General features: G+C 45.4%; 1 protein-coding gene across 2 annotated transcripts in view; it reads left to right on the top strand.

The window, feature by feature from the left end:
- The window catches only part of KCNJ1 (potassium inwardly rectifying channel subfamily J member 1), a 328566-nt gene extending 301691 nt beyond the window's left edge, over window positions 1–26875 (top strand). For both annotated transcript variants that reach the window (XM_085647186.1, XM_085647187.1), the window contains exon 3: window positions 25432–26875. In XM_085647186.1, the coding sequence (XP_085503312.1) occupies window positions 25432–26571 (1140 nt within the window). In that variant the 3' untranslated portion in view covers window positions 26572–26875. The remainder of the gene's footprint in view (window positions 1–25431) is intronic.
- The last annotated feature ends 242 nt before the right edge of the window (window positions 26876–27117 follow it).

Here is a 27117-nt window from a genome sequence, read left to right as displayed (position 1 = left end):
GCTAGAAAGGACTTAAAAGGAATGCTAGGGCTCCCGAATGTTATGGGACATTACAAGTGTTATACTGCGCAGCATGTGAATTTACGGAAGATACTAAATTCATAGACATCAGAGGCAAAAGACACTCGCAAACCAGGTTTTTCAATTGCAACACAAAAATGTAATTTACTGTGTGCAATGCCTGTGCGAATTGTGCTATATTGGCCAGACTACACAATCAGTCAAATCGAGAATCCTACAACACAGATCCAGAAAAAGATGCACAGTGCAGGGGGCTCGACTAGTCCAACATTATCTATAACACAAACACACGGAGGATGGTATCCGATGGACAATCCTGTTCGTGTTGCAGAAAAATCATCGAGGGTGTAATATTGAGTCTGTACTTAACCGAACTGAAGCAAGAATGATTGAGAGATACGGGACAGCCATTAAAGGCCTGAATGAGTTTGATGAATGATGGACATTAATCTAAATCTGATAACATTCTCGATTGGTTGCCCTTACGTACTAGTTTTCGATTTTAAGTTACAGTCTTCAGTTGTTCTTAATATAATGTATTCAGCACACTATACATACATCCGAAAGGTGTAGATTTTCTTGATTTTTAACTGTCTAGATGCAATGTAGATGATAATTAAGTCTGCCATTCTGTTTCACAAGTTTGGTCATTCACAAACTATTTTAGGTAGGCTATTATGCGATTTTCTGGAGCAGTTCTCTGTGTTATTTGCATGTTTTATTTAAAGCCACTCACACACTGTTGCACAAAAAATAATTTTTTGTGCCCGTGGATACTATACTCTGCATGCCCCTCAGCTGTTCAAAGATGGCTGATACTTTTCCCTCTGGTAAGCTCCAATATATAAATCTGCCACTGTGCATGCACTACCAGTGCAGGAATTGGTTTGTGCACTACCAGACTTGTTCTCACAGATGGTCGAATGTGAGGAGGGAGCGTTACACTCCCCGCTATACAGTAAGCTTTAGACCAAGAACATTGAATATTTCCCCACCAAGGTCTGAGTCTTTGATGTTTAGCCTTCCCCTCTTCTTTTTTCTGCTTCCCCCAGATCGAATCATGCTGCCAAAATAAGGGTGGCACCGTGTCCTCAACTAGATGTTAAAGGGAAGGTTCCCTACCTTTCCTACATGCATAGAGTATTCCACATGGATGGCTGACTGCAGCAGTCATTCACTACCACATTTGTACCGCTTGGCACTGGGTTGATTTTGGCTGGACACTTTAAGTGTAAGCTGCCCGGGAGTACCTCTGATACTCTTTCTGTGAATTAGTGTGAGTATTTCCGTATGATCAAAGCATACCCACTACACACTTATACAATATATATTGTGAATGCCAGACATGCTACCTTAATTCACACGCATGTAGCATAAACTAGAACAAGAGCTTCACTACTTTTCTCACATAGATTGGTGCGACCTCTTTCACACCATAATATAGAGAACATATGACTCCCACACAAAATGTTAGTTGACACCAGCTTGTCTGTTGTGGCAGACTTGATATTTATTACTGGAGGTGATATGTACACACTGGGTCAACTACGCTGACTCAGGAGAAGATGCTTTATGCCGATAATAGAAGCACAGCACTTATAAGTAAAACTGGTATCTACGTTAATCCACGGGTTTCTCATCTTCCTATGTCCCGAAGACGCCCAATGACCACGGCAGAAATGTGTCGACTTCTATGATTGGAGGGGTCTGATCTAAAACTAAATCTTGTTTAGACTGCAAGGGGCACACAAGAAAATTTGTGAGGGCCGGACGTTCCGTCATCTGTGTAACCATAATGGACTACCTCTAATATGGACTGCATATAATAATTAGAAATTGCAGTCGTATAGTTGTATGAAACTTTTGGAAAAGAGACGATTCCAATTGATTTGAGAGACCCTGAATATATGTGTGTTTTTTCTGTAAACACTAAATTAGTTTTGATTTATGTGTAAGAAGAAATGTTTAATGTTGTGATGTTAGTATACATGTGTTTTGTTGTTGTTACATGTAGGCACACTTCTCTACTTACCTCTTTTTAGGAGTTTGGGGATTTTTGGTGTTCAACAAGTCAAATAAATGGTATTGTGTAATCTTGTATAACAGACCAGTGATCAATTGATATGTTTACTGACATCGTTTTGTAACCATTTATTCCCTCAAGTTGCCATTTTTTTGTTTTCTATACCCTAAGTCCAGGTCTGAGTGGGATTATTTGGGCAAATCCCTATTGTTGTATACATGTAAGCTTGTCTATCAGCACACTCTTCAGCTCTGGATGCCATCAACACTCACTCAAGCATTAGAGTTTCTCTCAACATTTGTCATCTGAATGAATCTGACAAGCATCCATGAAAAACTCTAAGACGTATAGCTTCTTCATCATTATATTAATTGAACTTACAAATTTTGATGAGTGTATGGTTTCTCTCCACAAATTCATCAATGACTTCTGCCATTATTTTGGTGTTCTTGACTGAAAATGTATCATTCATAATCAACATTTGGCACTGGATTGAACTTGAGATTCAGCGTTTATTTAATGTGATGGTGTGTGATGTATTCGTCGGTTCACAGGATTTTGTTTATGACTTCTTTCACACCAGCAACATTTTTCCAATATATGATAATTCTTTTTGCTATCAGTCTCTTCAAGTACATCAATGAAATCTCCAAATGTCTGTATCCACATAGTCAATCTATTGCCAATATTTAGTTTTTTCGCTGTATCAATAGGTAATGGTGGTTTCAGGAATGCAGCAGCGTTATAGACCAGTGTGGATCTTAATGACACTGCTGGTGGATCACTGTGACTTAGTTTAGGCAACTCAGCTGAGAGATCTTGCAACGTGTTGGCCTCTGAATCATTTTTAATTATAGCTGGAAATGTGACTTTCTTCTTAGCCATCTGATAAAAATTCACTATTCTGACAGTTGGTCTTGGCTCTTCATTCTTCGATGACTGTGAAATTGTTCTGACCCCATTCAGCAGTTTTGGTGGCCGGCTACTTCAGCTATGGACCGCTCAGTAAACACAACCCTGGGTACTTCTCCCTGAGCCACTTTACTAATGCTGAGGAGCATATCGGACCCTGGGTGGGCTCCGGTCCGGAGCGCGAGGATCGAAATCCCACCACAACCATGTGCAGAAGTTTCACTTACCTCATCCCACAGATTGGGAGCAATTCCGATCACTGGGAAAAAACAGCAGTGCAGCTTGAAGGAGACATGCTGCCCCTGCCAGGTGCTGGTGTGTGAATCACAAGCAGCCCGACTTCTCCAAACATGATTAGGACCTGTGAGCATCCAAGGACAGGGCACTCACTGTACCGCTGAAGACTTCAACTGGGCCATTGGGCTCAGGGGGACTCGCTGCTGACCATGCTGTGGCACCATAAATGAGAATAACCCCAACCACCTTACAAAGAAGAGGGTTTGAAAGGGATTTGCCTAACAAACACTAGATCCCAGAACTCAAGAGGATTGTGTTAATGTTTTCAAATATTGTTATTCCTTTGAATGTGTAGAGTTAGAAATAAAATACTTATTTTTCTTATAAAAGAAAATATTTGAATTGACATTGATTTATTGACTACTGTATGCACTTTCTGTTGTCATATTCACTTACCTGTATCTACAACCCCGCCCCCTCTTCCAGGGGCATTTAACTGCTTGCCCACAGCAACCACTGAGAGTCAAGTGCAGAAGAGATACTTGGCCCAGTTGCTCAGGATCCATAGTGGGTCGGGCCAAGGGACATCAGGAGTAAAAAGCCTTGACCACCATGATTGGGCCCAGTAGTCTTTGCATGCTCAGTGGCCTTCTGCAAGGGGTTCTGATACTAAACATACAATTTATGTCTAACTGAAGACATACCCTCTCAGCCTAAAGCAAACATTTCTATGATCAGGTAATCAGAGTGCGCTGTAAGATAGGTGTAGTATTTGCATTAATGTTTGACGTGTTTTTGTTGCTAGAATGGTGTCTGTGCAGACACAATGCACCTGAATTCCCCTTGTGTATGCATTGCATCAACGTCTACTGCCTCTTCAAACTAGCGTTTGCTTGTAAAATGTTACTCTGCTGTCATACTTAGCCTGGGTCTGTCAAAAGCAGCATCATTTGATATAGTGTTATAGGTTCCAATGCAAAAGTGTTGTTCAATGAAAACACTGTTCAGGTCTCACGATGACAAACTGGTAACGACATTGTCTACCTGGTGTCTCACTTGAGCCCCATTCAAGGTTGCCCCTTACTCTACTCAGGCTAGGCTAATTTTTAAAGCTAGTATAGGCATTTATTCACAATTGTTATAGAGCCTATAGTCATTCTTCTCAAAGAAATTTTGGGAGAAATGTTTTACAAATGTTGCATTGTATAATGCACATTGTCCTTACAAGAGGTAATTAAAACAAAATTGGTGGATTTCACACTTTGAGCTGAGGACTTCAGAAGCAAATTGAAAGCATGGTTGCTGTTAATATAACATATGCTATATTATGTTTCTGTTGGAGTGACATTTTTGCTGGTACGTGGCTTATCAGCCACACATTCTATGTGTTCAGGAGCTTAAAGGAATACTAGTAACCTTTTTCTGCAATGTTCTTTAGGTCTGGTGGCTTCCTGCATAGATGTAGCTCTACCATCTAACGTGAGAACTGCTCAATGTGGTGTGATAGCAACAAAGAACTAATTTGATTTAAAATAGTGCAGATCCCTGGCAAAGGAATTAACAGGCTGTAATATTTTCAAGTGATTACCAAGCACTAAGGGCCTTATGTAGGTGGCCTGGCATTTACCACTTCATAAATACCGAATCATACCGATTCGGTATTTATGAAGTGGTAAATGCTATGTAGGTATTCCTGCGGTAAAAATTACCGATTCGTAGAAATTCGGTAATTACCGAATCGGTATTTACCGATTCGGTAATGAGGCATACCTTCCCATTGATTGAATCAATGGGAAGGTATGCCTCATTACCGAATCGGTAAATACCGATTCGGTAATGGGGGGAACACAATCAAGGGTGGCAGGGTGTCACATTGACACCCTGTTGCACCCCTGATTCCTGCATGTGTGCACATGTGGCACACATACATGCCCTAAGGGCATGTATGTCTGCCACATTGCACACTTCTAAGCGCTTGAAAATGCATTTACAGAGCCATTCTTCATTTACCACCAACTATTAGTTGGTGGTAAATACCGACTCTACACGACACCCACACACTCCCCCTACATATCATTACAGGATTCGGTATTTACCGAATCGGTAAAATTACCGATTCGGTAATTTTACCGATTCGGTAAATTACCGAATCCTGTAATGTGCCCCCTACACTGCAAAAGCCTAAATACCGGTCGGTAACGGTATAATTACCGAAAATCGGCCGTTACCGACCGGTATTGGGCTACCTACATGAGGCCCTTAGTCTCAGGAATCGAATAACTTTATTGTACAGTTCACTAAAATTCACAATGTTAAAACTTTCGTCATTAAAAATCATTTAAACCTTGTTATGCACATATGTTATTAGAGTAAAAAGGAAAAAAGTGTTTTACACTCTATAAGATCGTATCAGTCTCAGTTGCTTTATCTGTATAGTCCTTCTCTGGGTTGGTAAAGGGAATGTGCCTCAGTTTGCCGGTGCGCGATTATGGCTTGGCAAGTTCCTTAGCTGACTGTCCCTTTATTTGGTTAAAATGCTGTTGCTTTCTGTTCTTCAATGTTCCATTTGGCTAGCTCTTAAGTCTTCTGGCCACTATGTTGAAGTACTTTGTTAATCTGCAGTTTAGCTGGCTCTCTTCAGGTTTAACGCACAGCATCACAGCCTGCCTGCAGCTTGTTATGCCCTTTTGGTTCCATAATACTTGGAGTAAGGCGCGCCTTATATCCATCAAATTTGGGCAGATGCAAATTATGTGTATTAGGTCCTCGTTCCCTGTTCTGCAAAGACGGCAAAAGTGTTCATTTGCTCCCTTTTTCCAAGGTGCCAGGTGAGGTAGTATTGGTAGGATGCCGAAGCCCAGGTTTAGAAATGTATCTTTTGTCTTCCGTGTTAGACCCTTTTTCAGGTATTCTTGCGGCTTAAGAGCTTTATAATCTTTCAACACTGTCCATCCATGAGCCCTCTTGGCCAAAATTTCTTTATCTCTATGGATGATATCATATTAGTTACTTTTTTGTTACCACCTTTTTGAAGCTTTTTTTGTCTGTGGATGACTCCCAGAGGTTTGGTAATTCCAGTGATTCTAGTAGATACTTCTTGGCGGGTGAGTTCTCTTGAGTAGACAGTTCGGTCCAAAGGTGGGCATTTAGAGATCCTTGCTCCGCGCCCCTGATTTTGTGCCAGCTTTGTATATAGGCTCCTCTTCTCTCCACCGTTTGCCTCCGGAGACCAAATTCGAAGGTGGATTTGGGCAGGCGACAAATAGTTCAGGAGATGGAAGATTGCCCTGTATACTCTAGTGATTATTTTATCTAGAGCGGTCGCGTCTTTCCCTTGCATGGGGTCACTACCGTATGTGAGCATTGGCTGTAGACGTGCTCTGATCACCCGTAGAAGGGGATCCGATGATCGATCGGGGAGAACTTTCTTCAGGGGCTTCATTGAGAAGTAGAATGTTGTGCCCTTCCGACGGATGGCGTAGGAGAGTAGGATCTGCCACTTAGTCTGGCTGAGACCCTGCTAATCAGGGCCCCAGCCTCTCTGTTCTCTCTAAACACATGGAGTGCATATTAGGTGCACTAGTGATTGGATACTGTGGTGCCTTATGAGTCCCTGGTATATGGTACCTTAGGTACCAAGGGCATAGGTACTTCACAAGCCTACCAGGGGGCTGAAGCATGTTTTATGCCCCCCCTGGGAAGCAGACAAAATCAGGCACCACAGGCCTGCTACTGCAGCCTGGGTGAGGTGGTGCTAGCACTCCTCACTGAGATATAGGTTCCCTATATCTCTCCTGCACACACATTTAAACCTATCAGTCACCCCTAAGGCAGGCCCTATCAATCCTTGGCAGGGTGCTTGGTTTCCTTGTGAGGGGGTGCCTCTGTCTGAGGAGGGCTCCTCTGCAGCTCTCAGAGTCCATTCTTTGGGGCTGTTTGTGAATGCAGTCAAACCATATACTCTTAAGTGCGTTATAACCTCGCGGTAAATGCTAACTTTGGAATGGCTGCATCAAAACATGTCGTGTTTGGTGTCAAACGCTTTGGAATCATATCCCCACACCAGTAACTGGTGTGGGAGTATGATCCCACCCTTCTAGAGGGATAGACATGTACCTACTGTGGAAACACAGTAGAATCCTGAAGAACTCTGGCATCACAAAATGGATGCCTCCAGTTACAGACACTGGGCTGCCCTCCTGCTGATGACCGAAACTCACAGTGGAGGAAGCCCAACAATAGGTATCCTGTCAGAGGGAGGTGTGACCACCTCCCAGACAGGGTTTAGTGTATTGGGGCTGGGTGGGTGCACTCCTAGAGTGCTTTGAAGTCCTGCACTGGGGGAGCAGTAGGCTCCTCTGTGCATACACCAGTTCAAACCGGCTCAGGGGCTACCTGCCCCTGCTCTGGCGTGAAACTGGACAAAGGGAAGTGGGTGTAGCCTCCCCATAGGTGGGGTCATAGAGCTAGTCCCTCCCTTCCTTTCAGTATAAGTTAGGGAACCCTTGCCATTGCAAACTAGATACCCCTGGACGATGCTCTGAAAATGAATTCCGGACCTTCGACGTTCCACTACCTCTGGAAGACAGAAGAATCAACCTTGGAGTTAAGGAGTGACTCCCTGCTTGGCAGGCACCAAAAACTGCAATCAACGGTCGCAAACTCAATCTCTCCCGCCGGAGCCCGAAGACCCTGCAGCCCAAGAAGAGGATTTCCTGACTTCTACAAGGCCATCGTGAGATCCCAGCGACGCTGAGGCAAGTGGACCCCACGAGTGACGAGGAACCGCAATACCTGGGTACTGTGCACTATTTCCGAGTGCAACCCCTTCTCGACGTTCTACGAATCTGTGCATTGGACCATTTGTTGTCCAAGCCTCTAGCAGGAATCCCTCTGAAGATCAGAGGCCTACCCCATCCCGAGTGACCGTGGGCCCCTGTTGAGTGGATCCTCCTGAGGCGTCTTTGCGATCCCTTGCTGGTTGGCTTATGGGTCCCCTGAAGACTTTTCTACAGTTCCAAAGGGCTCCCCTGGTTGCTCCAGGCCTGCCCTGACTTTCCCTCGCTGGGTGAGACTCTCAGACCTTGCTGGTCTGCACCGCCAACTTTTTGTCCTTTCCATGAGACTTGCTGTTACCAAGGCTTGTTACCTCCAATCTGGTCACCGACACCGCAGTAAGCTGCAGACTTTGTAGGACATGCCGAATCCAGCTCCTGGTTGTCATAAACGCCTCCTGGACCTCTTGGCTGAAGAGTCAAGACACCAGTGGATCACCTGAAATCACCCGACCACTGTGGGCATCCATCTTCCTTGCCCCGGGTCACTGCCAAGTGACTTTGAACACTGTCCCCTCTGCTTTCAGGTCTTCCTTCTTTTGAATCCAGCCTTGGATTCCACCGAACACTTCTCCTGACTTCACAAGCAGCAAGTCTTCATTGGCTCCCATTGAAAACGACGCCGCGGCCCGACACCAAAAGACACCTATGCACCCAGCTTCCCTGGGTGAGGTAACCCCAGTACTACGGTGCTCCTGTGGGTGTTCGCTCTAGAACTACTCACCCTGTAAGTGACTTGCTTGTAGACTCTCCCGAAGTATCCTTAAAGTCTTCATTTACAATCGCGACTTGCTCCATTGAAGTCAATAGGGATTCGCGGCTGTGTTTTCACACTGCATGCGTCTCCCGTGGGTCCTTTACTTACCTGCCTTGGGTGGTTTTGTGATGCCCCAGCACTTCTGAAGGCCCTAGGCCTTGTCCCTTTGCAAGTCATTGTTCTTAAGTCTCTTTTTTAGTATATGGTCTGGTACGCCCCTAGGGCCCCAGCCATATTTGTGCTTAACTTATTGTGAAACATTGATTGTGCATATGTTCCTGCCTTCTAATCTCATAAAGAGATTAGAGAGTTGTTTAGTAATAAATACATATATATTTGATATATATATACCTGTGTGGTGTCCTTTCATTTAGTAATTCAAGAGATTATTAAGGTAAAACAAGCTGCTTTACATTCCTCTAAAGACTTAGCCTGAAGGCTGCTCTCCACAGCTATCACTAGGATAGCTTTCTTTAAAGGTTGGCTTAAACCTACTACCATAAGAGTCGAATTGTACAGATGCAAGGTGTCCACTTTAACTAATGAACAGCATATACCAGGCCAACTTCTCAAATTAGTGGGTAGCGTGTGAGATTCCAGCTTGCCATTATTTTACCAGAAAATCTCTATTTAAATTACTAACTGAAAACCACTATAGGTACTCAAGGTACATATAAAGTCAAGCTTAGTATCAATAAGTTCTACTGAACTTAGAGCTGTGTGCCAAGGGATAGCACACCCTTTCTACAGCTCAAGCTAGTATCAGTAGGCCACAAGCTAGTGTAGGTAGTACAACACTGCACAACACTAGAATGTCCTTAAGGGTTGGAACCAGTGGGTCCACCCAGCCCCAGTATAAGGAGATGACTATCTCTGACTTCAAAGCCATGTGTGCTGCAAGGCACCTGAAGCTAGGACAGAGTCCCTCCACACTACACCTGATAGATCTGCTGACAGCAGATGATCTTAGATTAGCTCTAGGAGCTAATGGGTCTGAATCACAGTGAGTGGGTCAATTATAGTGTCTCGGTCAGATGATGAAAATCAAGATGACCAGGACTCTGTGGTTGAAGGGCCAGATCCACAAGGGTCGGAAAAGGACAGAGGAATTCTCCCCAAGAGAACTGACAGAGTGGAGGAGAGGCCTAGGACCCTTTCTAGGGAGTCTGACCACTCCTATCACTCTGGCAGAGAATCTGTCTACCAGAGGAGCCCCTACTTTCCTAGAAGGGAGACCTCCTCTGACAGAATGTACAAACTGCTGCAGTATGAGGAAGCAAGATTTGCCCTCAAAACCAAGCAGTTGGGATTAGATAGAGAAGCCTTTGAGCTCCAGAGAGCTTCTAGAAGAGAGGGGTTAGAACCCCCTGGTGGCAGCAACAGTGTCCCTAGAGGTAGAGAATATATTCCAGACCATAGGAACCTGAGCATGGTTGTTCCTCCCTACCAGAGTGGGGATGATATCCAGAAGTGGATAACTGCTATGGAAAGGGCCTGTAGAGTACAACAGGTCCCCCAAAAGCAGTGGGCAGCAATCTTGTGGCTCTCCTTTATAGATAAAGGTAGAGACAAGCTCTTCACTGTTAGAGAAGAGGATGCTGATGACTATGAAGTCCTGAAGAGTGCACTGATAGATGGGTTTGGCTTAACCACTGTGCAGTTCAGGTTGAATATCAGAGACACCCAAAAGGCACAGACTCAGAACTGGACTGACTTTGTAGATTGTGCAACCAAGGCTCTGGAGGGTTGGCTGGTTGGCAGTAGGGTTACTGATTTCAAGGGATTGTATAATCTAACGATGAAAGAACAGAGCCTTAATAATTGCCAGGACCAGTTGTTGCATCAATACCTGGTGGACTCGGATCTGAATTGGGAAAGAAGGCAGACAAATGGGTCAGAACCAGTGTGAGTTCAGAAAACCCAGAACCAAGGGGGTGATACCAAGAAGCAGGGTTCTATGGGCTCTGAGAAAGGTGGGGATAAGTCAAAAGACCAAATGTCTTCACGAGGGCCCCAAAAATCTGCATCTGGTGGGGATTCACAGTCTACAAATGGAAAAGGCCAAAGAAGCCCTGGTGCAAATTCTGTAAACAGAAAGGGCACTGGACTTCTGATTGTAACAAGTCCAAAGACCAAACCACCACCACTCCTGCCCTTAAGGCACCTGTTTCCCCTAGTTCAGCTACTGGTGGAGATGGTACACAGAATAAGGGTATAGTAGGGTTGACCCTGGGTTCTGAAGTGGACTCTGGCCTAGTCAGAGTACCCACTCAGGCATTGCTGATTTGTGATGAAGACATTTATATGTCCTTCGTAGTGAGCCCCAGTAATCTGGCAAATACAAACAGCAGCCTGTAATAAATGGCAAACAGGCGTTGGCCTTTAGGGACACAGGTGCTAGTGTCACCATGGTGGCAGAGGATCTTGTGGACCCTGGACAGGTCATCCTGGGCGTAATGTACCAGGTGACCAATGCAAGCAATGTCAGGACCAACCATAGTCTGGCAGTTGTGAATTTCTCCTGGGGAGGGGTACCTGGCCTTAAGAAGGTTGTAGTCAGTGCAGACCTCCCTGTGGAATGGCTATTGGGCAATGATCTAGAGACTTCAGCCTGGTCTGAAGTAGAGTTATGGGCTCATGCTGAGATGTTGGGCATCCCTGCAGAGGTATTTGATGTGACCCAGTCACAGGCCAAAATGCATAACACTGAACCAGCTCTGGATTCTGAAATTATGGACCAGGTGCTTGCCAAGAAGAGGAGCAGTAGGGTTAAGGCAGTGCCTTCCCCTCTGTCTCAGATGACAGATTCGCCTCTTGAGGGAGGAGAAGCAGATCCTGAAGAAGAAACTGCCCCAGAGGAACTTGAGCCTGATCAGGTTGAGTTCTTCGGGGGCAGGGGGCCCTTCTAGGGAAGATCTGAGTGCGGAGCAACAGTGCTGCCCCCCTCTTGAACCCCTCAGACAGCAGGCTGCTGCTGAGGCTGCTGGGAGTGTTAGTGGGTCCCATAAAGTTTATTGGGATGAGGGACTCCTATATTCTGAGGGTAGAGATCCAACCCCTGGAGCCACCAGGAGGTTGGTAATACCTCAGAAGTTTAGGGGGTTCCTCTTGACCCTAGCACATGATATACCTTTGGCAGGTCACTTGGGCCAAAACAAGTCCTGGGACAGGCTTGTTCCACATTTTCATTGGCCACATATGTCAGAAGACACCAAGGAGTTTTGTCGCTCCTGTGTCACCTGTCAAGCCAGTGGCAAGTCAGGTGGCACAACAAAGGCCCCCCTGATACCACTACCTGTGGTGGGGGTACCCTTTGAAAGGGTAGGGATTGACTGCATCTGGGCACGATTTATCCTGGTGGTAGTGGATCATGCCACCAGGTACCCAGAGGCAATTCCCCTGAGGACCACCACAGCCCCTGTGGTGGCAAGAGCCGTCATTGGAGTTTTCTCCAGAGTGGGTTTCCCAAAGGAGGTCATCTCTGACAGAGCTGCAAACTTCATGTCAGGATATTTGAAAGCAATGTGGAAGGAGTGTGGTGTAACCTGTCAAGCCAGTGGCAAGTCAGGTGGCACAACAAAGGCCCCCCTGATACAACTACCCGTGGTGGGGGTACCCTTTGAAAGGGTAGGGAGTGACTGCATCTGGGCACAGATTTATCATGGTGGTAGTGGATCATGCCACCAGGTACCCAGAGGCAATTCCCCTGAGGACCACCACAGCCCCTGTGGTGGCAAGAGCCTTCATTTGAGTTTTCTCCAGAGTGGGTTTCCCAAAGGAGGTCATCTCTGACAGATCTACAAACTTCATGTCAGGATATTTGAAAGCAATGTGGAAGGAGTGTGGTGTAACTTATAAATTCACCACTCCCTATCACCCACAATGCAATGGGTTGGTTGAAAGTTTCAACAAAACCCTTAAGGGAATGGTTAAAGGACTCCCAGAGAAGCTTAGGCGAAAATGGGATCTTCTTCTTCCCTGCCTTTTGTTTGCATACAGAGAGGTTCCACAGAAGGGGGTTGGTTACAGCCCATTTGAGCTTCTGTTCGGACATCCTGTAAGAGGTCCATTATGTTTGGTTAAAGAGGGCTGGGAGTTACCTCTCAAACCCCCCAAACAGGATGTGATAGGCTATGTACTTGGTCTCCGCTCCAGGATGGCCGAATACATGAAGAAGGCAACCAAAAACCTGGAGGCCAGCCAAGAATTACAAAAAACTTGGCATGACCAAAAGGCTGTGCTGCCTGTATACCAGCCAGGACAGAAAGTGTGGGTGTTGGAGACTGTGGCCCCAGCAGCCCTCGAAGACAAATGGAGTGGCCCCCATACCATTGTTGAGCAAAAGGGAGAAGTCACCTATCTGGTGAATCTTGGAACTCCCAGGAGCCCCCTGAGGGTGCTCCATGTCAACAGATTGAAACCATATGTTGACAGGGCTGACATGGGCTTGCTCATGGCAACTGATGAGGAACAGGAGGAGGAGAGTGACCCTCTCCCTGACCTTCTCTTACAGAACCCTGATGATGGGTCAGTAGATGGTGTTGCTTTGGCAAGCAGCCTCACTGACCATCAACAAACTGAATTCAGACAAATTCTGCAACAGTACAGACATATGTTTAGCCTGACCCCTAGTCAGATTACCTGGTGTACCCATGAGGTGGACACTGGGGACAGTCTGCCTGTCAAGAGTAAAATCTACAGGCAACCTGACCATGTCAGGGACTGTATCAGGACTGAAGTCCAGAAAATTTTGGAGTTAGGTGTAATTGAGCCTTTAGATAGCCCTTGGGCTAGCCCAGTAGTCCTAGTACCCAAGCCTCATACCCAGGGTGGTAAGAAAGAAATGAGGTTTTGTGTAGACTACAGAGGCCTCAATGCAGTCACCAGGACTGATGCCTATCCTATACTAAGGGCAGATGAGCTGATTGATACTTTGGCCTCAGCCAAGTATCTGAGTACATTTGACCTAACAGCTGGCTACTGGCAGATCAGGTTAGCTGATGATGCAAAAGCCAAAACAGCATTTTTGACCCTAGTGGGCACTATCACTTTGTGGTGATGCCCTTTGGATTGAAAAATGCACCTGACACTTTTCAGAGGTTGGTGAACAAAGTTCTGGCAGGGATGGAAACTTATTGCTCAGCTTATCTAGATGATATTGCTGTCTTTAGTTCCTCCTGGCAGGATCACCTTATCTACCTCAGAAATGTTTTGGAGGCCCAGCAGAAAGCAGGCCTCACTATCAAGGCCACCAAGTGCCAGATAGGGCAGAGTCAGGTTGGGTATCTGAGCCACCTTGTAGGTGGGGGCCAGGTTCAGCCTTTACAGAGCAAAATCCAAACCATTATCTAATGGGTTGCTCCAACCACCCAGACACAGGAGAGAGCCTTCTTAGGCCTGACTGGGTACTATAGGAGGTTTGTGAAGGGATATGGAACTATAGTGACCCCCTTGAATGATCTTACCTCAAAGAAAATGCCAAAAAAGGTTCAGTGGATAGCTAGCTGTCAAAAGGCATTTGAAGACCTAAAGCAGGCCATGTGCACGGCTCCCATCTTACAGAGTCCAGACTACACCAAAAAGTTCATTGTCCAAACAGATGCTTCTGAGCTGGGTGTGGGAGCTGTACTGTCTCAACTGAATGAAGAAGGTCAACACCAGCCAGTAGCTTTCATTAGCAGAAGGCTGACGCCTAGAGAGAAACGTTGGTCAGCTATAGAGAGGGAGGCCTTTGCTGTGCTGTGGACCCTGAAGAAGCTGAGGCCATACTTGTTTGGCACTTACTTCATAGTTCAGACTGACCACAAGCCCCTCCTATGGCTTAAACAGATGAAAGGTGAAAACCCAAAACTTTTAAGGTGGTCCATTTCCCTACAGGGGATGGACTATACAGTGGAACATTAGACCTGGGACCCAACATGCCAATGCAGATGGACTCTCAAGGTATTTCCACTTAGGACACGAAGACTAAACTGGTCAAGGTTAGTTTAGTGTCCCTGCGTTTGGGGGGGTTGTGTAGGAGAGTAAGATCTGCCTCTTATGTTGCCCCCACTTTTTTTCTGATGTTTACACTGGTTTCTGGCTATAGTCTGACTGGGACCCTGCTAATCAGGGCCCCAGCCTGTCTGTTCTCTCTAAACAACTTGGAGTGCATAATAGGTGCACTAGTGATTGGATACTGTGGTGCCTTATGAGTCCCTAGTATGTGGTACCTTAGGTACCAAGGGCATAGGTACTTCACAGGCCTACCAGGGGCTGAAGCATGTATTATGCCACCCCTGGGAAGCAGAAAAAATCTGACACCACAGGCCTGCTACTGCAGACTGGGTGAGGTGGTGCTAGCATTCCTCACTGTGATATAGGTTCCCTATCCCTATATCTCTCCTGCACACACATTTAAACCTACCAGTCACCCCTAAGGCAGGCCCTATCAATCCTGAGGGCAGGGTGCCTGGTTTCCTTGTGAGGGGGTGCCTCTGCCTGAGTAGGGCCCCTCTGCAGCTCTCAGAGTCCATTCTCTGGGGCTGTTTGTGAATGTGGTCAAACCATATACTCTTAAGTGCATTATAACCTAGCGGTAAATGCTAACTTTGGAATGGCTGCATCAAAACATGTCGTGTTTGGTGTCAAACGCTTTGGAATCATACCCCCACACCAGTACTGGTGTGGGAGTATGATCCCACCATTCTAGAGGGATAGACATGTACCTACTGTGGAAACACGGTAGAATCCTGAAGAGCCCTGGCATCACAAAATGGATGCCACCAGTCACAGACACTGGGCTGCCCTCCTGCTGATGACCGAAACTCACAGTGGAGGAAGCCCAACAATAGGTATCCTGTCACAGGGAGGTGTGACCACCTCCCAGACAGAGTTTAGTGTATTTGGGCTGGGTGGGTGCACTGGGGGAGCAGTAGGCTCCTCTGTGCATACACCAGTTCAAACCGGCTCAGGGGCTACCTGCCCCTGCTCTGGCGTGAAACTAGACAAAGGGAAGTGGGTGTAGCCACCCACTCCCCTGACCCTCCCATAGGTGGGGTCATAGAGCTAGTCCCTCCCTCCCTTCCTTTCAGTATAAGTTAGGGAACCCTTGCCATTGCAAACGAGATACCCCTGGATGACACTCTGAAGACGAATACCGGACCTTCGACATTCCACTGCCTCTGGAAGACGGAAGAATCTCCCTTGGAGTCAAGGAGTGACTCCCCTGCTTGGCAGGCATCAAAAACTGCAATCAACGGTCGCAAACTCCATCGCTCCTGCCGGATCCCGAAGTCCCTGCAGCCCAGGAAGAGGATTTCCTGACTTCTCCAAGGCCATGGTGAGTCCCCAGCGATGCTGAGGCAAGTGGACCCCACGAGTGATGAGGAACCGCAATCCCTGGGTGCCGTGCACTATTTTCGAGTGCAACCCCTTCACGACGTTCTATGAACCTGTGCATTGGACCACGTGTGGTCCAAGCCTCTAGCAGGAATCCCTCCGAAGATCAGAGGCCTACCCCGTCCCGAGTGACCGTGGGCCCCTGTTGAGTGGATCCTCCTGAGGCGTCTTTGCGATCCCTTGCTGGTTGGCTTATGGGTCCCCTAAAGACTTTTCTACAGTTCCAAAGGTCTCCCCTGGTTGCTCCAGGCCTGCCCTGACTTACCCTTCCTGGGTGAGTCCCTCACACCTTGGTGGTCTGCCCCGCTGACTTTTTGTCCTTTCCACGAGACTTGCTGTTACCAAAGCTTGTTGGCTCCAATCTGGTCACCGACACCGCAGTAAGCTGCAGACTTTGTGGGACACTCTGAATCCAGCTCCTGGTCATCGTCGACGCCTCCTGGACCTCGTGGCTGAAGAGTCAAGACACCAGTGGATCACCTGAAATCACCCGACGACTGTGGGCATCCATCTTCCTTGCCCCGGGTCACTGCCAAGTGACTTTGAACACTGTCCCCTCTGCTTTCATGCCTTCCTTCTTCTGATTCCAGCCTTGGATTCCACCGGACCCGTCTCCTGTCTTGACAAGCAGCAAGTCTTCATTGGCTCCCATTGAAAACGAAGCCGCGACCCGACACCAAAAGACACCTATGCACCGGCTTCCCTGGGTGAGGTAACTCCAGCACTACGGTGCTCCTGAGGGTGTTGGTTCTAGAACTACTTACCCTGTAAGTGACTTGCTTGTAGACTCTCCCGGAGTATCCTTAAACTGTTAATTTCCAATTGCGACTTGCTCCATTGAAGTCAATAGGGATTCGCGGCTGTGTTTACTTACCTGCCTTGGGTGGTTTTGTGAGGCCCCAGCGCTTCTGAAGGCCTTAGGCCTTGTCCCTTTGCAAGTCGTTGTTTTTAAGTCTCTTCTTTAGTATATGGTCTGGTACGCTCCTAGGGCCCCAGCCATATTTGTGCTTAACTGATTGTGAAACATTGATTGTGCATATGTTCCTGCCTTCTAATCTCATAAAGAGATTAGTAGATAGTTGTTTAGTAATAAATACATATATATGTGATATATATACCTGTGTGGTGTCCTTTCATTTAGTAATTCAAGAGATTATAAGGTAAAACAAGCTGTTTTATATTCCTCTAAAGACTTAGCCTGAAGGCTGCTCTCCACAGCTACCACTAGGATAGCTTTCTTTAAAGGCTGTCTTAAACCTACTACCATAAGAGTCGAATTGTACTGGTGTAAGGTGTCCACTTTAACTAGTGAACAGCATATACTAGGCCAACTTCTCACAGATGGCTTCTAGTTGAGGTTTAAACGAACCTCTGCTGTCTAATAATACACCAAGGTATTTATAGTTGGTTACATGATCTAGCCTCTGTCCATCCAGGAACCATGTAAGTTTCTTTGTTTTATTATAATTCACTGACATAACTTTTGATTTGTTTAAGTTGATCTTTAATGCATTGTTTATTGAGAATTTGTTTGTGGTGTCCAGGAGGTGTTGGAATCCGATTGGGGACCGACTTATTAAGACCAAACCGTCTGCATATAGGAGATTTGATAGCGAGATGTCTCCCAACCGTGGGGTATGCGATTTGGTTTTATCCAGTTCTCCAGGAAGGTCTGCGAGAAAAAGGTTAAACAGCATGGGGGCTAGAACGCACCCTAGTTTTAGACCTTTGGTGGTGTTGATTTGCCTTGAAAGGTGCGTTCCAGATCCCAGTTTGATTTTGACCCAAGTGTTGGTGTGCAGTAGTATTAGCTGTTTCAAAAGTGGCCCGGGTATTCGCCATTTTACCAGTTTCTGCCAGAGTTTGCTGCGGTCTACGTGGTCAAACGCTGCGCAGTAATCTATGAAGCATAAAAATAGCGAGCTCTTGGCTGTCTTGACCGTGTCAATTAGTAGAGTTAGTGCCATGATATTAGTTATTGTGCCCTGACCTCTGCAGAATCCGGTTTGGTTTACTGGGATGATGCGTTTTAAAGTTGCCCAGGATGTTAGTTCTTCCAGGAGGAGTTCCGCATAGTACTTTGCCTCAGTGTCAATTAGGGCAATAAGTTGATGATTACTTGGGTTAATCCTTTTGCCCTGCTTATAGATTGGACTTATTATTGATCCATTCCAGGATGATGGACATATCTCTGTTTCCCTAATTTCCAGGAAGACTGGCGCCAGTGTGTCGCTCCAGAAGTCAGCATCTTTCTTGTACATTATTTGCGGGATTCCGTTGGTGCCGGGAGCTCCTTCCAGTTTCCCTTGTGATATTCGTAGCTTGATCCTTGCCGCTGTTGCAACGTGTTTTTTTTTCCTTCCTTCCTGATGGTAGTTCAGAGCTTGTTGTTCCTGCCTCCTCCAGATTTGCAGGTTTACACAAGGTCTCAGTATGGTTGATGTTGTCGCTTCCTTCTTGTTTATGTATTCCTATGTTGTTAGTACATGTGTTCATCATGATTGTCTGAATTTTTCCTCAATGTGGGTCCGCCTCTGGGTATTTATCATTGAAATGATTTGATAAGTAGTGTGCCCATTCGGATTCAGATATATGTGAGTTTATTCCATTATGGCCTGGCCGTTGAAGGTTATGGATTGTTTTCCAGAATCTGGCGCTGTTCTTCTGTTTTGAGTCAAACACGATTTTCGCCCAGAGTTCCTCGTTCAGTTGCCTTTTCTTTTCCCAAATCATCTTTTTTTGCTGAGCCTTTAGGGTTCGTAACTCCTTTTGCAGGGCTTCATTGTTCGTTTGTTTGCGGAGCTGCCTTAGGGTCTTGTTTATTTTCCGTTTTAGGTTTTCTATCTCGGGTGTTGTTACCTTTCCTAATGTGTTGCAAGATACGTTCCCTTTATGGGTTTTTTGCTCTGTGGCGTATGTTGTTCCCAGTTCCATTACGAATTCTTCCCAAGCCTCTAATGGGTTCTTCGGCAGGCTTGTTTTCCAATGGATAATTATTTTTGCATTGATTGTTAGTTCTTCTACTTTATTGGTCTTGCACCTTATCCCTCTAAAGTTGGAGGTGTACTCTGTGCTGACGCTTTTTCTTGCTTCCATATTGTTCCCACTAGTGATGCTTAGTTTCACTTCTTGTGGTAGGTGGTCACTTTGACCGTTTTCTCCAACCTTGAACGAACTTATAATATCAAACAGTGGAAGAGTTGCAAGGGTGAAGTCGAGGTGAGAGGAAGTGGTTGAGGAGAAATATGTTAATGCTGGCGGTGTATCCTCTTTAAGTCAACCATTTAGTACCCTCAAGTTTAGCTGCTCCAGATCTTTCAGTAGTTCATTTGAGCATCCGGTTTGCTTGGTTGGGGAGGCTGGGGCTTGATTTGGTATTCCCCATGCAATGTTAAGTTCCTGTGTTATTTCGTCTTCTGATTTTTGTCCGAAGAGGTGAAGATTGAAGTCGCCTGCCAGAAGTAAGTTCTCCATTTCCATTTCTTCCATGAGCCTTACCAGTTCGCTGACCAGTTCTCTTGCCCCTTTTAGTCTATGCTTGGGGTGTATGTATTTGTTTATTATATAGAGTGGACAAGCCACCTGGTTGTTTAGGATTGTTGTTGCTATTGCCTGTATAGCACTTGGGGGAGTGATTTTTACCTTAATCACTTCCATTGTTCCTATTGTTAGTATTGAAGCGAGTGACGCCAGGCCTCCTGAGCTGCGACCGAATGTGGAACCTCTAGTAGCTGGATGGGTTTTAGTTGTGTATCCTTGTAAGGGTAGCTCTTTCTCTTCCCAGGTTTCTTGGAGTAAAATCAAATCAAATGATTTTAAGTAGTTTGATGTTTCAGGGTTATCCAGTTTACTTGTCAGACCGTTTATGTTCCAAATGCATACTTTAATATTTGAGGTGTCAACTTTTGTAAAAGTCTGGACTGGTGCCCTTTGTCACTTTGTATCTCCTGTGGTTATTGTCTGCCGTATGTTTGCCCAGTTTGAATCAGGTTGCTGGGTTGTTGAGTGTTTTAAGTGTGAAAAATTGCTGTTGGGTCCTGGGTAGTAACTACGTGCTCCTTTTAAAATGTATTTGACTGTTTGTGAGCGATCTTTTTTGCTTACTTCTAGGAGCGGGGTGGGGTAAGCTGGTCTTTTTCCTGGTTCCAGCTTTACCCTCCATTGAGAGAATCTGAGCGTTTCCCCCAGGATTTGGTCTGCTACATCATTTGTTTTCCATGTTGTCTTTGTCGTTTCATGTCCTTGTTGGTCTGGTGAAGAATGAAATTCAATTGTGAGCAAGTCAGTTGTATTAATGTGTTTTAGGTTTTCAATTGAGTGGATGAGTCTTAGTATGTTACCCCTGTTTCAGGGTGCCCACTCTTCCTCTGTATTTGAATTCTGGGATAAATAGAATAATGTCTGTCTCTTTTATTCCAGAGATCGGTATTCGCTGATGTGTGGTTAACTTGTGTTGTTTAACCCCGTGTGGGGGCTGAATTTTGTTTGTTATGTCGTGGTTTACTGTGCAGGCTCTGTGGTGATCCTCTTTTGCCTGTTCAACGGCCGGCTTGTTCGTACTTTGTGTGCTTACTGTCATCTGTTGTTCCTGGGTGGTAATTTCCTTGCGATAATTAACACTATTTGTGGATGGGTCGGTGTTTATTTCTTCTGTGATGATATGGATGGACTCCTCTGGAGCATGCTCTGTGACCTGTTCCAGTTTGTTTTTTTACTTTTGGCAGATTTTCTGCCATACTCCTTCCTTTGCTCCGTGTGACATTTGCCGGTTCGGGTATGTTACATAGTTGCTTGGATTTAGCTGGGCCGATGTCCTTAAGCTCTATCTGTTTGCTTGTTTTCTCTTTTGATGGTGTCGATATTGGGGTCTCTACTGTTTGTAAGGTCCTTGTGCCAGTTGATTTATTATCGGGGGATTATGACTTTTTATCTTCGATGTAATTCATGGTTTCTACTATTTGCTCTTTATCCCCAGGTGCTGTCATTTGCTGGTTCTCGTCAGTGTAACCTACTCCTATTGTCGTTCTGTTCCTACCCTTCCTTTTTTGTTTGTGGCAGGCTCGCGCATTCTTAGATGTCTCTGCGCCAGCCCTTTCAATGGTTGAGGTGTTCAAAATGGACACTTCTGGTGTGTGTTTGGATTTTGGAGATGAGTCCCCTTCCTTGATGGCATTGTGGTGGTAGTTGCCGGCTCCTGATGGTTTTTCGCTGAGGCCTGTACTTCCGGACCTGACCTCCGTAATGAGGTGCGTTGTTGAGTTTATTTTTAGATCCGCCAGGAGGTTCCCTAGCATCATCATTAGTGTAGATAGCTTGTCGATTATTGGGGAACAGGTGCAGTCAGTTCTTACTGTTTGAGATAGTTTTGCTGCTTCTTGTCTTCTTTTTTTATGAGGCCATTAAGATCCGCAAGCTTTCTTTCTATCTCTGAAGTAGCTTCTGCTAGCGTTTGGAGGACGGTCAGCTGCATGTCTAGTTTGTCGAATTGGTACTGCAGTGCTGTTGCCGACAGCTGGATTGTATTTAGTAAGGTTACCCAAAATGTGTCGGTGGAAACTCTACTCCCCTCTATGTGCGGATTGGCAAGCCCTTCAGTGGAGCTATTGAAGGTGGGTTTTACGTTGTATGATGCTACTAGGTCCTCCCATTCTTGTGACGCCAAAAAGGTCATATCGCTGTATGTGGTGCATGAGTCCTCATATAGCGAGTGTGGAGGGAGATTTGCTGGGTCAATACTCCTTTGCTGTTTCTCAGCTGTTGGAGTTTCACCTTGTATTGTCAGTTGCTTATATTGAGAACTATTTTTTGCGTGAGATGTTATAATCGCTCCATCATGTTTGCTCAATGAGTTCTGGTGGGGTGGGAAATGTGGGTGGAGGTTAACTGACCACTTAAGTCTTTGGGTCTCTGGTGCTCTTGGAGTCCTTCTGGTTCTGCGTCCCTTTCACTCTCATAATCCTTCTCGGTCACGGGCACGAGCCCCCTGGCATTTATTTCCTGGTCCCCTAAGTATTTTGGCAAATTGTTTTGGCCGCTGACCCCCTCAGTTGCTTCAATGGTATAATCCCCCATTGTACTTCTCAAGTGGGTTGTGGACTTTTGACCATGTGTATTTCTACAGCTGTATATGTTGTTGTTCCTGATGTTTGGGGTAAAGGACGTTCTGCTTCGGCAGGTCACAATGGGGATTGTAGACCATTATGGCGTCGTTATTTGAGTAGATTGCTTTGCCTGGGTCTTTTAGAAAAGTACATTTCGTATAGATTTTTGGCTGGTAGAAACTTGTGATCTTCCTTGGAGGTTATCCTTCTATATTTACAAGTTCATCCAGATTTCTTCTTTTGTCGCTCTTGGGTATTACGTTTGACTGATTTACACTTTTTAGCTCTGTTATGGATGATGGATTGTTTTCTTTGTTAGCTATCAGACCTTCGATTAAGCAGGATTTTGTGTCTAAGGTGTTCCCCTTGCTGGTGTTTTCGCTGTCCATGATGTTGATTTCTCTGGAGTTGTCATTTTCTAGAGCCACTTTACATCCGTGGTTTTCACGTGCGATTTCCTTTCTTTTCAGTTTTGGTGATGGCCTTGTTATAGATCTTCTTACTCTTCCGGACCTCATGACGGTCCAGAGGAGAGGGGGTTGAAGGAGGTTGGTGCCAAGGCAATGATGAGTTGGTGTGATGATAATGGGCTGTAACAAGTTGGTTTGGTGAGGTTGGGGTTCCTCGTTGCTTCTGCTCTTGCCCCTCTCTGGCAGGGCAAGGCAAAGCAGGGCAGGCAAAGCAGAGCAAGGCCGTGCCCGTTTTGTTTGCCTGACCTAGTTGCCTCTGTGCATCTGTGGATTTCTCTTGTCACCGCTAGTCTATGGTCGCACTTGTTGTTGCCACCTTGTACCTCCCTTAGTAGCAAAGTGCTAAGGTCAGGGAGTCGGGCTGGCGCAGCGTAAGGAAAAACCTGTGTGCAGCTCCTGCTGTGTTAAACGCCAACATGGTGGCATAGAAGGTCAGGTAGATTGAATGCTGCCACTGGGGAGGTCCAGGGTAGGGTCGGGCGGCCGGGTGGAGGTGGACTGTCGAGCTAATCCCCGGTCTTGCAGGTTTCTTGGCCGGCCAGCGGCCGGCTCCCAGCCGCTCACAACCCTTATTCCCCCCCGCTCTCCGCACCACGCTCCTTGTGGTAAGGAAACGTGTGAGTGTATGGCTCCTGCCGCGCCACTGCGGCACAGAAAATCCAAAATCCGATAGCCTTACCGCTGCTGCTGATGAAAGGGGCCCGGTCCCTGGCTCACCGGTTTGCGGCTGATGTGCGACGTAGCCACGGTTGCGGTTGTGGCTGCGGCGGTGGGTCGGCAGCTAAGGCGGCTTCAGTGGCAGCTTCTGCGGCCTCGGCTCAGCGGGTTTTCCTGGCAAGATTACAGCCGTTCAGCCGCTGACTGTTCACCGTCGTTCACAGCCCTCTCCTCACACCTCGCGCCTTGCTGCTACTGCAAAACATGGACTGGAGTCCACTTCTGCTAACAAAGGAATTCGAAAGTCTACACACCAGGAATACAACTGGAACCTGCAGAAGCTTAGAGGATTTCGACAGATAGAGTGGGCCAAATGAATGACGTTGCGGAGGCGTGTATGTGAAATATGGGAATCCGCAGAATAGAGGAAGGAGACAGGTTTTGGGATTCACAGAAGAAAGTTTTCTTCCCCCCACATAGTCTCAGGAGGCATGGAAGATTCATGAGGAATCAAATCTTAGACTTATTAGTCACACATCCAAATTCTTGTGCGTTAACTACCAGGATCAGTATTGTGAGACGTATGCATGTGTGTGGCCTCACAAACGAGCTTAAGTTGCAACAGCTCAATGAGCAGACGGGAAATGTCTGTAGTATCTTTCTGAAGATGAAATAAAAAATATTTTATGAGCTCATTGTCATTTCGCAGAAAGAATTTTGTGGCGAATTGACGAAAAGGGTCCTAATCTTAAAATAACTGGTTCTAAAGTGCTTTTTATTGCAATCTGCAGAAGCTGCTGCTTAGCTGTCAAATCGCTAATGATTACCCTTTCATAAAATCTATCTGTAGTGTATAAACATTGTCAGATCCACTGAACCATGTTTGTTGTAATCTTCTAAGGTTTGACTAATGTTTTTAAAATGCACAATGTATTACTCTATTTTCTTTTAGTAGCTTTAAAGATAACTCTACCCTATTTCTTGAAGTGTTAGGCACTGCTCCATTGGCCGACCTGTTGGCTCCCACGAAGTTTGGGCCTAGTTGCCTCCTGGGTAGATATGCGCCCATGCTTGCTATATATATTGAAATGATTACTGAGTCCCTCTTGAAATCGCAAATCTGCAATGGATGTGGCCTAACGGCTAGAGCGTTCGACCTTGAAGCCGAGAAACCGGGTTCGAGTCTGGGCAGGGACGCTCAACATCCTGTGATTCTGGGCGAATAACTTAAACTCCATGTACCTAACAAATTGAATATGTTTCTCTAAATGTAACTGGTGCTACTAAAGCCCTCTGATACCTGCAGGTCGAGTTTTCACTATATAAAACTCCCAACAACAACTACAAAAAAAACAATGGGTGTTATTAAACAATTGAGTTAATGTTCCTACAAAAATATCAATTTCGGCCAAGAAGAAATCGATAAGGACAAAATATTTCCATATTTGCATCTATGGAGCTAAATACACCTCAATTGTAGAGAAAGGAGGACGCTTGATGAGGCCGGCATTCATTATAGACCAGCCTTATCTATTTTAACTAATAATACCTGTTTTGTGTATACATTTATTACAGAGATTGTAACTATATGTTTGTTTTCCCCTACATATGAAACGTGATATCGAAAGGAATGTGACAAACTAACACATTTACAATATCGGGAACAGCATAAACAAATATTGAACCAAGTGCATACCTAGCATTGTTTAGAAGACCCCAACGTTTTTTTCAATTTAAAATGTACATTTAATTAAAAGTGTTTTTGCCTGCAAATTTCCTGAACTGATTATCAGTTTAAATAGGAAAATATTGCATACTGGCGGTACTACAGGTTTATGATAAAAATGATTTTTCTTTTCAAGGCTTCCTTTAGCAGACACATGTTTTCGTCTTTTTTCCCGTGGGTCTAGAGTCCAAGCAGTCAAAGGTCGTTTTACAGATCTTGTTGAATGTACAATCAACATTCCAGCCTGCTTTGTATTTGAATGCTGCAGTGGGATGTCTTAAATATATCTCTGACTGCTTATTTCTCTTTTAGGTGGGATTGTTACTGGGCAGGATGCGCAACTTCCTATGCAAACATTTTGATTGCCACTTACCGGAAGGCAAGAGGAGACGGGGACGGCTAGTATCCAAGGATGGGCGATGCAACATTGAATTTGGCAACGTGGAGGAACAGACACGGTTTGCCTTCCTTTCAGACATATGGACCACTGTGCTGGACTTGAAATGGCGTTTCCAAATGGCTATCTTCCTCACTGCCTTTTTGGGGAGCTGGTTTCTTTTTGGTCTGCTTTGGTATGCTGTGGCCTATTTGCATCAGGACTTGCCACAGTTCAACCCTTCTCCAAACCATACTCCATGTGTGGAGAATATTAATGGCTTAACTTCTTCCTTCTTATTCTCCTTGGAAACTCAGGTGACCATTGGGTACGGTTTCAGGTGTGTTACTGAACAGTGTGCTACAGCCATATCTCTGCTGATCGCCCAATCCATCCTTGGTGTCGTCGTCAACTCGTTCATGTGTGGTGCCATTCTGGCTAAGATATCCCGGCCCAAAAAAAGAGGAAAGACCATCACTTTCAGCAAAAATGCTGCGATCAGCAAACGTGGTGGAAAGTTAAGCCTCATAATTCGCGTTGCCAACCTCAGGAAGAGCTTATTAATTGGTAGCCATATCTATGGCAAGCTGCTGAAGACCACAGTCACACCAGAAGGAGAGACCATAATCCTTGATCAAGTAAACATAGAATTCATGGTGGATGCTGGCAATGAAAACTTGTTCTTCATCTCCCCACTAACTATCTACCACATCATTGACAAAAACAGTCCGTTCTTCGAGCTGACTGCAGAAACTATCCTGCAGCAGGATTTTGAGCTGGTAGTTTTTCTAGATGGCACAGTGGAAGCCACTAGTGCCACCTGCCAAGTTAGGACATCTTACATCCCTGAAGAAGTCTTCTGGGGCTACCGATTTGCCCCAATTGTGTCAAAGACCAAAGAGGGCAAGTACAGAGTCGACTTCTCAAACTTTAGCAAGATGGTGGAAGTGGATACCCCACACTGTGCTTTCTGCCTTTACAATGAGAGGGATGCTAAGGCTCGGCTCAAGAAAGCCTATGATAATCCGGGATTTGAGTTGTCAGAAGTGAATGAAATAGATGAGACTAAAATGTAATTGCTGCAAGAGCGAATCTCAATCTCTGTGAAGGATAAACATTGAACATGCTGATATACGGCCCAAATGGACACGCAAATGAAGGGTTATTTTTATTGCCAAAGTAGCAAAAGACTTTATGAATGTTTATTTAAATGTGACTGGTAATATACCTTTTAATATATTTTTGTATTTTAGTTTGATTCTACATTAATTGTGAGCATGTTGAAATGCCTTCTCTAGAATGCAACTATGCCTGTAGTTAGAGGACTAACAGAAATATAATTTCATATTATTTGTTCTACCAATACAGATCTAGTCATAATTCATTAGATGAATGGTCTTCCTTCTTCCATCGTTGTTTACTCAGGATATGGATTAGGAATACAGGCACAGCTATTAATAATGTGCATACAATTTACAATGTGCATGCCATTCACGCTATTGCTACATACCGTGTTGCACATGAGTTTCAGAGATACACATGGCAGTGCGAGCTTCTCCACTGAATATATAATCTAGGAGCTGCCATGTGGATATAGAGACAGTAAACAACATGTGTGCAGA

The sequence above is a fragment of the Triturus cristatus genome, chromosome 3_2 (assembly GCF_964204655.1).
Source record: "Triturus cristatus chromosome 3_2, aTriCri1.1, whole genome shotgun sequence".
Lineage (NCBI taxonomy): Eukaryota > Metazoa > Chordata > Amphibia > Caudata > Salamandridae > Triturus > Triturus cristatus.
The sequence above is the reverse complement of the archived record's forward strand: the minus strand, read 5'-3'. Positions and strand labels throughout refer to the sequence as shown.